The sequence below is a fragment of the Stegodyphus dumicola genome, chromosome X2 (assembly GCF_044657685.1).
Source record: "Stegodyphus dumicola isolate Sdum_Otavi_A_Nest chromosome X2, ASM4465768v1".
In the NCBI taxonomy this organism is placed as follows: Eukaryota; Metazoa; Arthropoda; class Arachnida; order Araneae; family Eresidae; genus Stegodyphus; species Stegodyphus dumicola.
Window position 1 is genome coordinate 139,299,005 of NC_140781.1, and position 12,121 is coordinate 139,311,125.

General features: G+C 32.7%; 1 protein-coding gene across 1 annotated transcript in view; it reads right to left on the reverse strand.

Moving 5' to 3' along the window:
* Window positions 1-384: 384 nt before the first annotated feature.
* Window positions 385-12,121, reverse strand: part of LOC118194276 (uncharacterized) — a 75,575-nt gene continuing 63,838 nt past the window's right edge. Inside the window, exon 7 of the mRNA XM_085809729.1 lies at window positions 385-528. Coding sequence (XP_085665855.1) covers window positions 471-528 — 58 coding nt within the window. The 3' untranslated portion in view covers window positions 385-470. The remainder of the gene's footprint in view (window positions 529-12,121) is intronic.

Here is a 12,121-nt window from a genome sequence, read left to right on the forward strand (position 1 = left end):
ACAGAAATATATTAAGTGAGCTGGGAAAACGAAAATGGCTGGTTACGAGTTAACTATTTGAAGGAGAAATTTATCGGTAATAATAAAAACCTTTTTCTAGGGTAGTGTAATATGTCAATGCAATCTCTGATGAGAAAAAAATATGCGAGTGCTTAAGTTGACTTAGAAACCTTCGGAATAATCACGATTCTGAGAAACTAAAAATTAACCTAGTTTTATTTAATAAAAAAACTAAGTTTTAAGAGTTAAAATAGTTAAATGATATTATTATTCTATTTAACAATGACATTACAGAATAAAATAGCAGTTCATTAATTCACTAAATTATGTTAATGTATTCATCAGTTGTTTGGTATTAACAACAAAAACATCTTGAAATATGATCTATATCCTATTTATTCAATACAAATTGATAAGATTTAATTTTTCATTTAATGATGATCGCAGGTTATAAAAAAATCTTATTCTGTTCATTTTCTTTCCAGGAATGACCAAAAAATTCTTCTCTCTTGAACTTCTAGAAACAATCTGAAAAAAAAAAAAAAAAAAAAAGAGTTACAAATATAAAGAAAAGTATACTTAAAAATCCAAAATGTCATATTTTCTGTAAAATTTTTATGTGCAAAATATTAATTCTCTATTTTTATTACCTTTAATTCTGTAACATGTCCTAGAGGGTTACTCAAAATAGCTGATTCAATTTTCAATGTCCTTATGTTTAAAATCATAAAGCGCCAAAGGCTGCAAAATTATCATTTATTTAATCGATTACTATAAAGTATAAGAGGAAGAATGCCTTCGTGGAAGATTTTTGAAAGGAAAGTGTTTCGTAATCATGTTACGCATGGGAAAAAACATGAAAACACCCGTGCATCCAGCCCATTCACCAGGATTTGAATTAACGTCAAACTAAGTACCCAGCAGACTTCACTTGCCGACCGCTGACGAATTCTTCTACAGCTACGAGCTTAAACTCCGTCATTTACCTAATTTTTATAAAATCGCAGCTAAATATTCTCAAGGATTTTATCGTTGTTTTAATGGCCCCAGCGATCGATTCCACTATTTTGATGTCTTATATCAATCTTACCATAGCGTGAAACTTAGTTCATATGATTCTTATGAAAAATATCAAGTATATCGTTGAATAGCATCGAAAAATATTTTGCTTCTTTTAGTTCTTCGATAACTTTTCTTCTTACTTTTCAAATTTTCATATATTCTTTCTAAACAATGCAAGCGGATAGTGATAAATTGAAAGACGGACATAAAACATGCAAAGAATCCGGTTTTTTAAAACGTTTTTATAGGTTCAATTAAACATTAAATTTTAAACGCCCCCTGTTGCAGGCGCAGCGTTTAAAATGTTCATTCGCCGCATGTGGTTAGTGACTACTGTATTCGACAACAGGGATGTAAACTAAGCATGCATAAGATAAATAATTTTTCCTACAGATTTGATACGGCATTATGCCAAAAAAATTCTCTTCGAAGGCAGATAAACTTCGCGTGCTTCACCGTAATTAAATAAACCAAACCAAAAGACACACACGTAAGTTAATTTTAAAGCAGGTACGAAACAAAATCATTATTTGAGGCTTGTATTTCTATTATTTGATTTTATTTAGTTCTGTCCATTGTTAGAGCTGTTATATGGCAAGAGTAAAGAGCAGAGAGAAGAGCAGAATAGAAAATTTTGTTTCGTACCGGTTTTAAAATAATAATAATAATAATAAAAAAAAATCTCTTTCTCTCTCTCTCTCTATATATATATGAACAAGTTATTAAAACTCTGAATTCTCTTCAAATAGAACATATCCAATGCTACGACTTTGAAAACCTTTATACATCTCTACCACTCGAAGAAATTTTTACAAGTTTACTTGCTCTTCCAGATTTATTTCCACAAATTTCTACCATTCTCAGCAACGAAAAATGGCAGCTATTCCTTACCAGCGTTCTCTTCAATAATTTTATTCAGTTTGACAATTACATCTATAAACAAGTTCAGGGAATTCCTATGGGCGGGAATTTTTCAACTTCAGTTTGTGAATTATTCCTGTTCACTAAAGAACTAACCTATGTACGTTCACTCAGAACGGAAGAAAGTCTCTTTTTCCAACACATCTATAGATATATTGATGATGTCATAGCATTTAATAACTACAACAAAATAGAAAACGCTAATATCTACCCTGCTTGCTTAAAACTTAATAAAACCAATACAGAACAGCATGATATAGTCTACCTTGATTTGCATATTATTGATTACCGTTTTATTAAAGTTTACGATAAAAGAAGAGAATTTAATTTTTCCACACTTAAACTCACTAACTGGAATTCAAATATTTCCAAAAGAGTAATAATCAACACAATTTATTCTCAGCTACTTAGAATGAAAAGAATTTGCAATACTGCGGATCACTTACAAGAAGAAATACTATACTTCGTAACTATTTTAAAAAGTAACCAAATACCACATAAAATAATTAAAAATTCCCTGACCAAAGCTGGCATTAACCTTACCTAATTATAGATTTTTTGAGTTAGATAATGATTTTTTATACCTAAAGCTTCGGACGGTTTAAGAAGGATGACTAATTCAGAAAATCTATTGTAAAAATGTACAGAAAATTCTCGTTTATTCATTCTCTTTCCTCCTAAAAAATTTTGGCACTTTAATCTTAAATACTATTATGTACATATTTGTAAATTTAAATTTCTTTAGTGGCCAATATTACTGCTTTTATTAACAAATCGAGCTTTTTTCATTTTTCATAGTAGCTTGATCGCCCGCTAGCTTGAAGAATTACGACTTTTTTAACAAATTACTGTTTTTTCCTTTTTCTCATGCTTTAATGGCCTAGTTTTTATAGTTTTAGCTGAATTTGCCATTTTCACTTCGAAAGAATTTTTTCCATCCTTCTACAAGCCAAGCGCCATTTTTTTGAGCTCTTCACACGGTTCACGAGGTTTCCGGCCCCCTCCGATAATAGGAGACGAGTTACAGATAACGAAAATCACTTCGCATTGGCTAAACGCCCACAACGCTTCGCTCCCCCCTACCTACGTCAATCCAAAAATAAGACGCTTGAATTTAACAGCCATTTTACTGCATGTTTCCAGAGGGACAGCTTTACATCGCCAAAGGTCAGTTTTTTTGTTTCTTTTGTTACAACTTTTTCTTGGTCTTAGCAAGACCCATTGAGTTGTTCTTTTCTCAATTTTATTTTATATTTATTTTATTTTATATTGATTATTAACTACAGGTTTTCTTACAGTTTCATAAAATCTACAGTTTAAAAATTAAATTGTTAATCTTTAAGCTAGCAGGCCCAGCCCGAATATATTTGTATTTTAAGGACTAATAGCTCATCGCTATTTATTTTCGTTTTGATTTTAATTTTAGACTAGATTTAGAAAGTTTGTTTTTGATTTACATATTTTAACACCTTAATGTGTCTTTCTGAGCGGACGCGTCGGGAAATTGGAACAGAGAATTGAGACTATTAAAATTTCCAAGACACTTTGTCAAAAATTTTTTTAGCGAAAAAGTTTCAATTGTCTGTTTCGGCGAAACGCGTAATGGGGTTGGCTTGATTCGACGTTCAAATAATTGAAATTTCCCTTGAAAAGCCTGTTTGGATATCGAATTGGGCTAATTTACCATTTTCCGCTTACTTTTTAACTTTTTCTGTTATTTAATTTTAATTTTATTGTATTTATGTTTTACATGTCTAATGATTTGCTTTTCATGTGTATTAATTTTTAAAAACGTCTTTAACCTTTTGGAGCAGCAGCTCTTGGTAACTTTTAGGCGAGCTTTCTACAATTTTTATTTTTTACTTATTTTGCAGCATATTGCGCAAGATGTTTTCTTGACAAAAATTGTTATTACTGCTTTACTTGATAAATTATATCTCTCTATATATATATATCTACTAAATATTGAGTATATTATCTCCTAATAGTATTTTTAAAGTAAATTGAATTTTCATCATGACAAATAGAAATGTAAAATTTTTAAATGAAAATTAATAAACTAGGTAATTATCGTCATTGATCGGAAATTGGTTGACCTTTCAAGGGGAACAAACCAGCTCCCATTCAATTAAAATAATTAATAAATACGAAGGTTTTTCATCATTTACTCAAAGTCTTTACCTTGAAAAGTCAACCAATTTCCGATCAATGACGATAATTACTTAGTTTATTAATTTTCATTTAAAAAAATTTACATTTCTATTTGTCATGATTAAAATTCAATTTACCTTAAAAATACTATTAGGAGATAATATACTCAATATTACCTTAGTAAATAAATTATTATTATATTACTTTGCAGCTATTGTGCAAGTATTAAAATTTCATTTCGATTTAAATTAATTCATTTCTCATATTATCTTCAAGGAAAAGAAATTTAATTAAAGCTATGAATTATTAGAAAAAATGTTAGTAAGTATTTTTAGTAAGTTTAAAGTTACTTAGATTTCTATTATTGTACACATTATTTAAAATCTGTATAGAAAAAAGTTTTAACCATAAAAATTCTAAATATTAAAATTAAAATTTAAAGAACTGAAAATGTAGCTATGTCATTGATCACAGATTAATTGAGTTGTCAAGAAAAACAAACCAATCTACTATCAATTAACAATAACCAAATTAAGTGCGAAGTTTCGTCTTTTTTCCGAGTAAGAATCAAATTAGTTATATAGTATATAACAGATATATAACTAACAAGCCGCTACGCGGCCAGCCTTCATCTGGCTTTCAAATGTACAGGGAAAATGCCTAAATCGAAACACCAAACATTAAATTTAAAAACTGCACAGAATTATGGACCTCATTTTTCCGAGTGGCAACAGTGCTCATATCAGCAACAACGGCAACAGTGATATATCAGCAATAATGGCTGCGCACCATTGTTGCTGATATAATGAGAGATAGTTATTGATTTGACGCGATTTCATCAAAACACATAAAATAATAAAAAAAAACTAAATAATCGAATTTTGAAAAAAATCGCTTCGAGCTGCACTGGCTCTTGTCTAGATGCACCTGTGTACCAAATTTCGTAGCTGTGGATCTATTAGCTTACGCGCTGCACGAACGAAAGACACACATAGACTGATAGACTCTTCCTTTTATTATAAGTAGAGATTTGATGAATTTTAGGGAGTGGGGATAGTACATTTTCGCAAGACTATGCAGCGTACTATTGGGATGCAGTCCCGCAGTATAAATAATGATAGAAAAAAGCAATGGTTTTGCTGGATTCACACTTTCATTACTTTTAGTACAGTTGTTAGAAACTAATTACGAATTAGATAATAAAGAAGTCCTAAATTACAGTAAATAAACCTATCATCGAAGATTAAATTATGAAAATGCTGCTCCAAGTAATGGGACGGATACCTCTTTTCCTGAAGACCAACGCCTTTGAATAAAAATATGAGATGAAATCTTATAGAGTGCCTCTCTTTTATTATGTCAAATTCAGTGTCGAGGAACCTAGTGAACCGCTAAGCGAATAATCGCTTAAGTCCAAGAACAGAAACGTAAACTCAAGAAGAGTTAGTTACTCTTTATTCACTCAAAATAAGATTAACAATCGGCCCCCTTTCTTTGGGCGTACAGCAAAGCCTCAACTCGGGCCTAAACTCAAAAGTAAGAAATAAGAACTAACCAATGACAACTAAGAGATTTAGTTGAAGCGAAAACAATTCAAAACTAGTTGGCCCGTAATGTTAAATTAGCTAGCGAACTATAAAAAGGCACGTAACACAGCCGAGCGTAACAACAGCTTAGAGATACGTAGCTAAAAGGTACACGCGCGCTACTCAAAAATCCTAACTCTCTCTGTCGAAGTCAGTTGAACTTTACTTAAATACTTATAGTTGAACTTGACTCCTCCTCATTTGCATTCAAAGCGATTCTAAAAACTTATTATGGTACGGAGTTTTAAGTTGAAATTAGATAAGATAGGAAAGATGCATTAAATTAAAATAACTGTAATAAAATTAAAACATAGCAGTAGAGGAAATGAGAGTTCTGGATCGGGATCTTAGAGATCTGGAGTTGAGGGAGATCCCGATAAGGAAGGGTCAGCCGTGGAAGGGAGGCTGATCTGAAAATGGGGACAGGGAGCCTTAACAGAAAGTGGATGCGAGTAGAGTAGTTGCTACGTCACAGAAAAAGGACGCGTGCTTAGATTATTTTCTTTTTTAATTTGGTGATTTAGGAATTGAGTAGTTATATGATAATGTGTACTTATTTATATTGAATTCTTGAAAGCATATATCAAGTAGGTGTTTTAAGTGACTGATATAGTTCATTTCCTTAAACACATATAAACTGAAATGTTTCCTTCACAGTATAACCTCTTCCGAAGATAATTATTTTCTTACTTGTATTTATCCTATGACTGAATATCTGCAAAACTGCTACATGTCATCACAATTTAATAAGAGATTATATTTTACTGATTTATCGGAGGTGATTTCCCTTCGTTAATAAATTTTTAGCCTTTGTGTTTTTTCTTCGTAGTTCAACTGTTTTACTACGTATATGATGATTATCTCCTAGTTACCCTGAATGAGGATTATTTTCGAATTTAATGATTGAGTGATCCTATACACTCAGATTTTTACCTTATTTCTTAAATCTTCTGTTCACAATATCACATATACTTTCCGTAATCTTCATTACATTACTCATTTTTATTCTTAAATTCATTTTATGCAGAGTTTTTTCACACTTGTTAGGCAATACTTTTAACTTATTCGTTATATTTTATGAGCGTAATTACTAAAACACGCATTTTCGTGTATTATATTATTCCATGTTAGACGTAATTTTTAACTTTTTTCGTTCTTTCCAACGTTAGCGATCTTCAACATATTCTGTATTTTAACTTATTTCATACATTTTCTAATCATATAGACGACTTGTATTTAATTTTAGATGTAACATTTCTAGCTTGTTTTGTACATTTTAACCTTCACACTATTTAATATACTCAAATTTTTAACCAGTTTATATTTTCACACTATATACATGACTTTTACTTGATTTCTCGCATACATTTTAACCTCCATGATTTCCAATATAGTCCTAATTTTAACATGATTCCTGCATTTTCATATCATATACCTGACGTTTATTTAATTTTATGTGTAAATTTTAACTTATTTTCTATTTTTTAACGTTTTTGTTTCCAACATACTCTGAGTTTTAACTAATTTACTATATTTTCACACTACGTACATGACTTTTACTTCATTTCTCTTATACATTTTAACCTTCATAATTTCCAATATAGTCCTAATTTGAACATAATTGCTATATTTTCACATGATATACCTGACTTATTTAATTCTAGATGTAAATTTTAACTCCTTTTCTATATTTTAACGTTTTTAGTTTTCAACAAAGAATTTTAACTAATTTGTTATATTTTCACATGACTTTCATTTAATTTGTAACGACTTTCATACGTTTCAACCTTCTTAATTTCAAACAGGCTCTTAATTTTAGCTTAATTCCTCTATTTTCTTACCATGTATATGAGCTTTATTTAATTTTAGATGTTATTTTTAACTTTGTAGCGTTGCGCGCCTCCAACTTGCACGCAACCAAGAGGTGACTGTTGAAACTGGATAAAAGACAGAGTCTTGTTAAGGGTTTAAGTCCCTTTTTATTCAACGTAATAAATTACAAGTGCGTACTCTTGACGCTCACAAACTACGCCAACTCGGCGGTAAAATAAAAATAATAACCTGAAAAGAAACTAAAGACAAGACTCTAACTACGAGGCTCTCTAAAAGTAACTAACCTCACCGCGTTTTACAATACCGCTGCTAATTCAGCAAACTTGAAGATCACTTGAACGATTAACAATTCTTCCAGGCAAGCACACAGGCCGAAACGCGGGGTTCTTCAATTTCTGGCTAACTACCTCCGCGCTCGTGAAGTAAGAACAGCACACCTCGAACTCGTTTCCTTTCTATTTAACTCAGGATACTTGCGCTGATAATTTGAATCCTTGCGCGTTCTACTAAAATTTACATACTCTGGCATTGGCAGTTCCAGGGGAAAGTAAGGCTTGACAGGAAAGGTAGTTTAAACTTAAAATAAATGTTAGTTAAAATAAATATAAACCCTACATTTGCCGCTGCCAGAATTTGGAAAACTTGGAAGCAGGTCCTACAAACGACCTGTTGTAAGTTTCTATAATTCTGAACTAACTCTCGAGAACCTCGTTTACACACACACAAAAAAAAAAAAAAAATCTTATGTAACAAATTGTATACTAAATTTCTGTGTATACTTATAACTCTCTCTTCTTACAGCAACTTTTCCTGGACTTCATCAATCAATCTTGGTCTTTTCCTTCCAGCATCTGAAAGGAATAAGTATCAGTATCTTTCTAAATACATTATAATTTACACTTTCTTGACACAATAAGTTTTTGTTTTTAAACGATTCGTTTTCCTTAGTTATTGCTTACTTCACATTCATTCAATTTTTCAAGCATTAATTTAACTTTACTCTGGCTCTCCACCATGTGTGGTGTCAAATGGGAATATTCGTGTTTTAGTCTTACAACACTTCCCCTAACCACCATGATTTGTTAGAATTCAACGACCAAATAGACACACCTTACTCGACATTCTACAACTCGATGAGCTACTTTAAAATTCTTAAAAATTCAAGTGTAGGTGGAGAACCCTACAAAACACATTCATTCTAATTTCCCCCTCATTCATCTTTAAACATGCAGGCTTTCGCTCTAAAGCATGACTTTATCTACAGTTTAATACTTAATTTTAAATTCATTGCTTTTGAGCATTTTACTTTTAGCATCTAAAATTTTATGCTTCTAGACTAAATTCTACTTTTACACAACATTCAAGTATTTACGTACATTTACAAAATTTTAATACATATGATTTTTACAATTTACCATAAAATGAATAAGAGAAATAAATTTTTACTTTACTCATTCTTCGCCAAGCTGGCGGCACTGAAACTAAAATTCTTATTAATACAAGAATACGAAGTTATTTTTATTTTCGGCCAAATTTTGGCTTTAACATAACAGAATTAGTCTTTCGACCAACAGAAAATGCTTGTTCTTAACTTTTATACTTGAAGAATATAATACTTTTGCCTTAGCTAAATAAGTAAAACAAAACTAAGTCTCAACCGAGACATATTGACTTTCGTCAAAACATAGAACTTCGTACTTATGCATAACATTTCGGAACAAAAGAGAAAAAAAATTTTTTATAGAAGATTTTAACTTATCTTTGAGTTTTCGATGATTGAAACTCCGTCATTCTTTTCTGGCAATATTGTTCCCAAGTTAGAGGTTTCATGGACGTCAATCTTCTCCTTACTGACCTCCGAGTGTCGTCCACATTAGTTTTTCTTTTGCGTCCTCTACATGATGGCCTCTTGGCGGAGTAATCGTCGGGTTGTTGTCGTTTCCGTTTTTCCATGGGACGGCTGGTCTTGACGTCCTCCGGTCTGGAGTCCTTCTTGAATTTCTTCTGTTGTTCCTGGTATTTTTGTTCCTCCTGCTGCCGTTTCAGTTTCCGGAACGGCGGCTTTGCTGGCACCTGCCTGTCTGGCCCTGGGAGCGTTCTCCTTGATGTATAATTTCTCCTGCGATCCGTTGTAGGTGGTGTTTTGCTCTTTACCACGGTTTCTTTACGCGGTGCATCTGTATTCTTGTTTTTCTTAAATGCTGGAGTTTGAAAGTTTTTATTTTTTCTTTTTGGTACCGTCGTCCGGGTTGTAGAAGGGCTAGGTCTCTCTTCAGTTCTCTGCTTCTTGGGTGGTGGAACAGTTGTTGTTATCTCTGGACCTTTTACTTCGTTTAGACTTGAGTCCTGCAAGAAACTTTTAAGGATTTCAAAATCATTTGGATTATAGTATTTTTTCACCTGGTCGGGACTTGCTTTACAGATCTCCCCTCTCTCGTTCTTAAGATATAATACGACACCTTTGATTTCCTGAATTACATACGGGCCTTCAAATTTTAGAGCTAGCTTTGCCGTAAAATTGTCTGGGGCACTTGATAAAGAAAATTTCCGCTTCAATACTTTATCCCCAACTTTAAAATCTGCTTCACGCCGTTTTCTATCATAATATGCTTTTTGCTTATTTCTTGCCGTATCCGAGCTTTTAAGCGCCTGATCAATAAGTTTTTGCACATTTTTCTGCTTAAACTCTTGCTCTCTTTGTTGCACAAAGAATAATTTATCTAAAGGCGTAATTAACTTTCTGCCTAAAAATAATTCTGCTGGGGTTTTTCCCGTAGTATCGTGATTTGCCGTTCTTAAAGCATAAGCTAATTCATTTATGTAGCCATCCCAGCGCTTGTGATGTGTGCTCACGTAACTGCGAATTATTTTTACTATGTTTTTATTGATTCTTTCTGCTATGTTTGCCTGTGGTCTATACGGAACCATTTTGATATGGCGTATGCCAAGTCCATTGCATATGTTTTCAAATATGTGACTAATGAATTGTTTTCCGTTATCGCTAATGACTTTTATCGGTGCACCGTATTTTAAAATGTATCTGTGTAAGAATGCATCTGCGACTGTTTTGGCTGACGCGCGTTTAAGTGGAACAATTTCTGTCCATTTTGAAAAATGATCTACTATTACTAAAAGAAAACTATTTTTATTTAACTCGCTCTGGGGGAAGGGACCAAGAAGATCTATGCCTAAAATTTCATTCGGAAATGTAGCGCGAATGCTATTTAAGTACCCGGCCGGGCTGTAATTAATATCATTTATTAACTGACATTGATTGCAGGACCTGACATACGCCGTTACTATTTTGTATAATTGCGGGAAATATACCGCCTCGCGTACCCTTTTTTTAAGTCTTTCTGACCCCTAAATGACCCGCTGTTTTCGCGTCGTGTAATTCCTTCAAAATGCTTAATCGAAGCGAGGCTGGGATGACTGGTTTATACTCAAGATTTTCGTTTGTTGTTTTCGTATAAAATAATAAATTATCTATTATTTCATAGTTTTCTGCTCTATTTCTTATAGCATGGATATCTGTGTGCTCAAAGCTTTCGGGGTCTTTCAAATATGCATAGATATTTCCAAATTCAGGATCAGCTTTCAGTGCAGTTATAATCGTATCTCTAGAATCTAAAATTTTTGAAGTCAACACAGCGCATTTAAGTTCATTTCCTTCATCGTCCAGTTTTATACGAGAAAGTGCGTCAACTACATTGTTTTCCTTACCCGGTTTATATTTTATTCTGATATTATATTCTTGGAGTTTTAAAGCCCATCTTATTAACCTGGGCGTTATGTTTTTCCCCGAGTAAAGTCTACCAACAGCCGCATGATCCGAAAACACTGTTACTGGCGCTTTGCCGAAATAAACTCGAAATTTGTGTACAGCCATTAATACGGCTAATGTTTCTCTTTCTGTAGCTGTATAATTCCTTTGTGTCTGATTCAATGTTTTACTAAAAAATGCCAGAGGATGGCTATTTTACATAAGAACCGCACCCACCGCATAGTCTGACGCATCTGCTGCAATTTCCAGGTTTTCGTCCCCCTCCGGGAATTTTAAAACAGGGGCATTAATGAGCGCTTCTTTTAATCTTTCAAAAGCTGTATTTGCTTCCGCTGTCCACGTAAATTTACCTCTCTTTCTTTTGATTACTAAGAGTGGTTCAACAATATTAGCGAAATCTTTTATGAAAGACCGATAGTAAGAACAGTGGGAAATTCTTGATGGCTTTTATTTTTGAATCTTGAGTTTCTATACCCTTTTGCGAAATTTTATAACCGAGATATTTAAGTTCTTTAGTTGCGAACTTGCATTTTGAGGCGTTAATTGTAAGACCGGCCTCTTTTAATAATTTAAAATCTTGTTCTAGATCATTAATGTGTTGTTCCAACGTACTACTCGTTATAATTATATCATCTAAATAAATTAAAGTTGATTTTCCTAGGACAGGCTTTAGAACAATGTCCATAGCTCTCTGGAATGTTGATGGGGCCCCACACAACCCAAAGGGCACGCGTAAAAATGCATAAGTGCCCGATTTTGTTATAAACGCGGGTTTTATGTACGT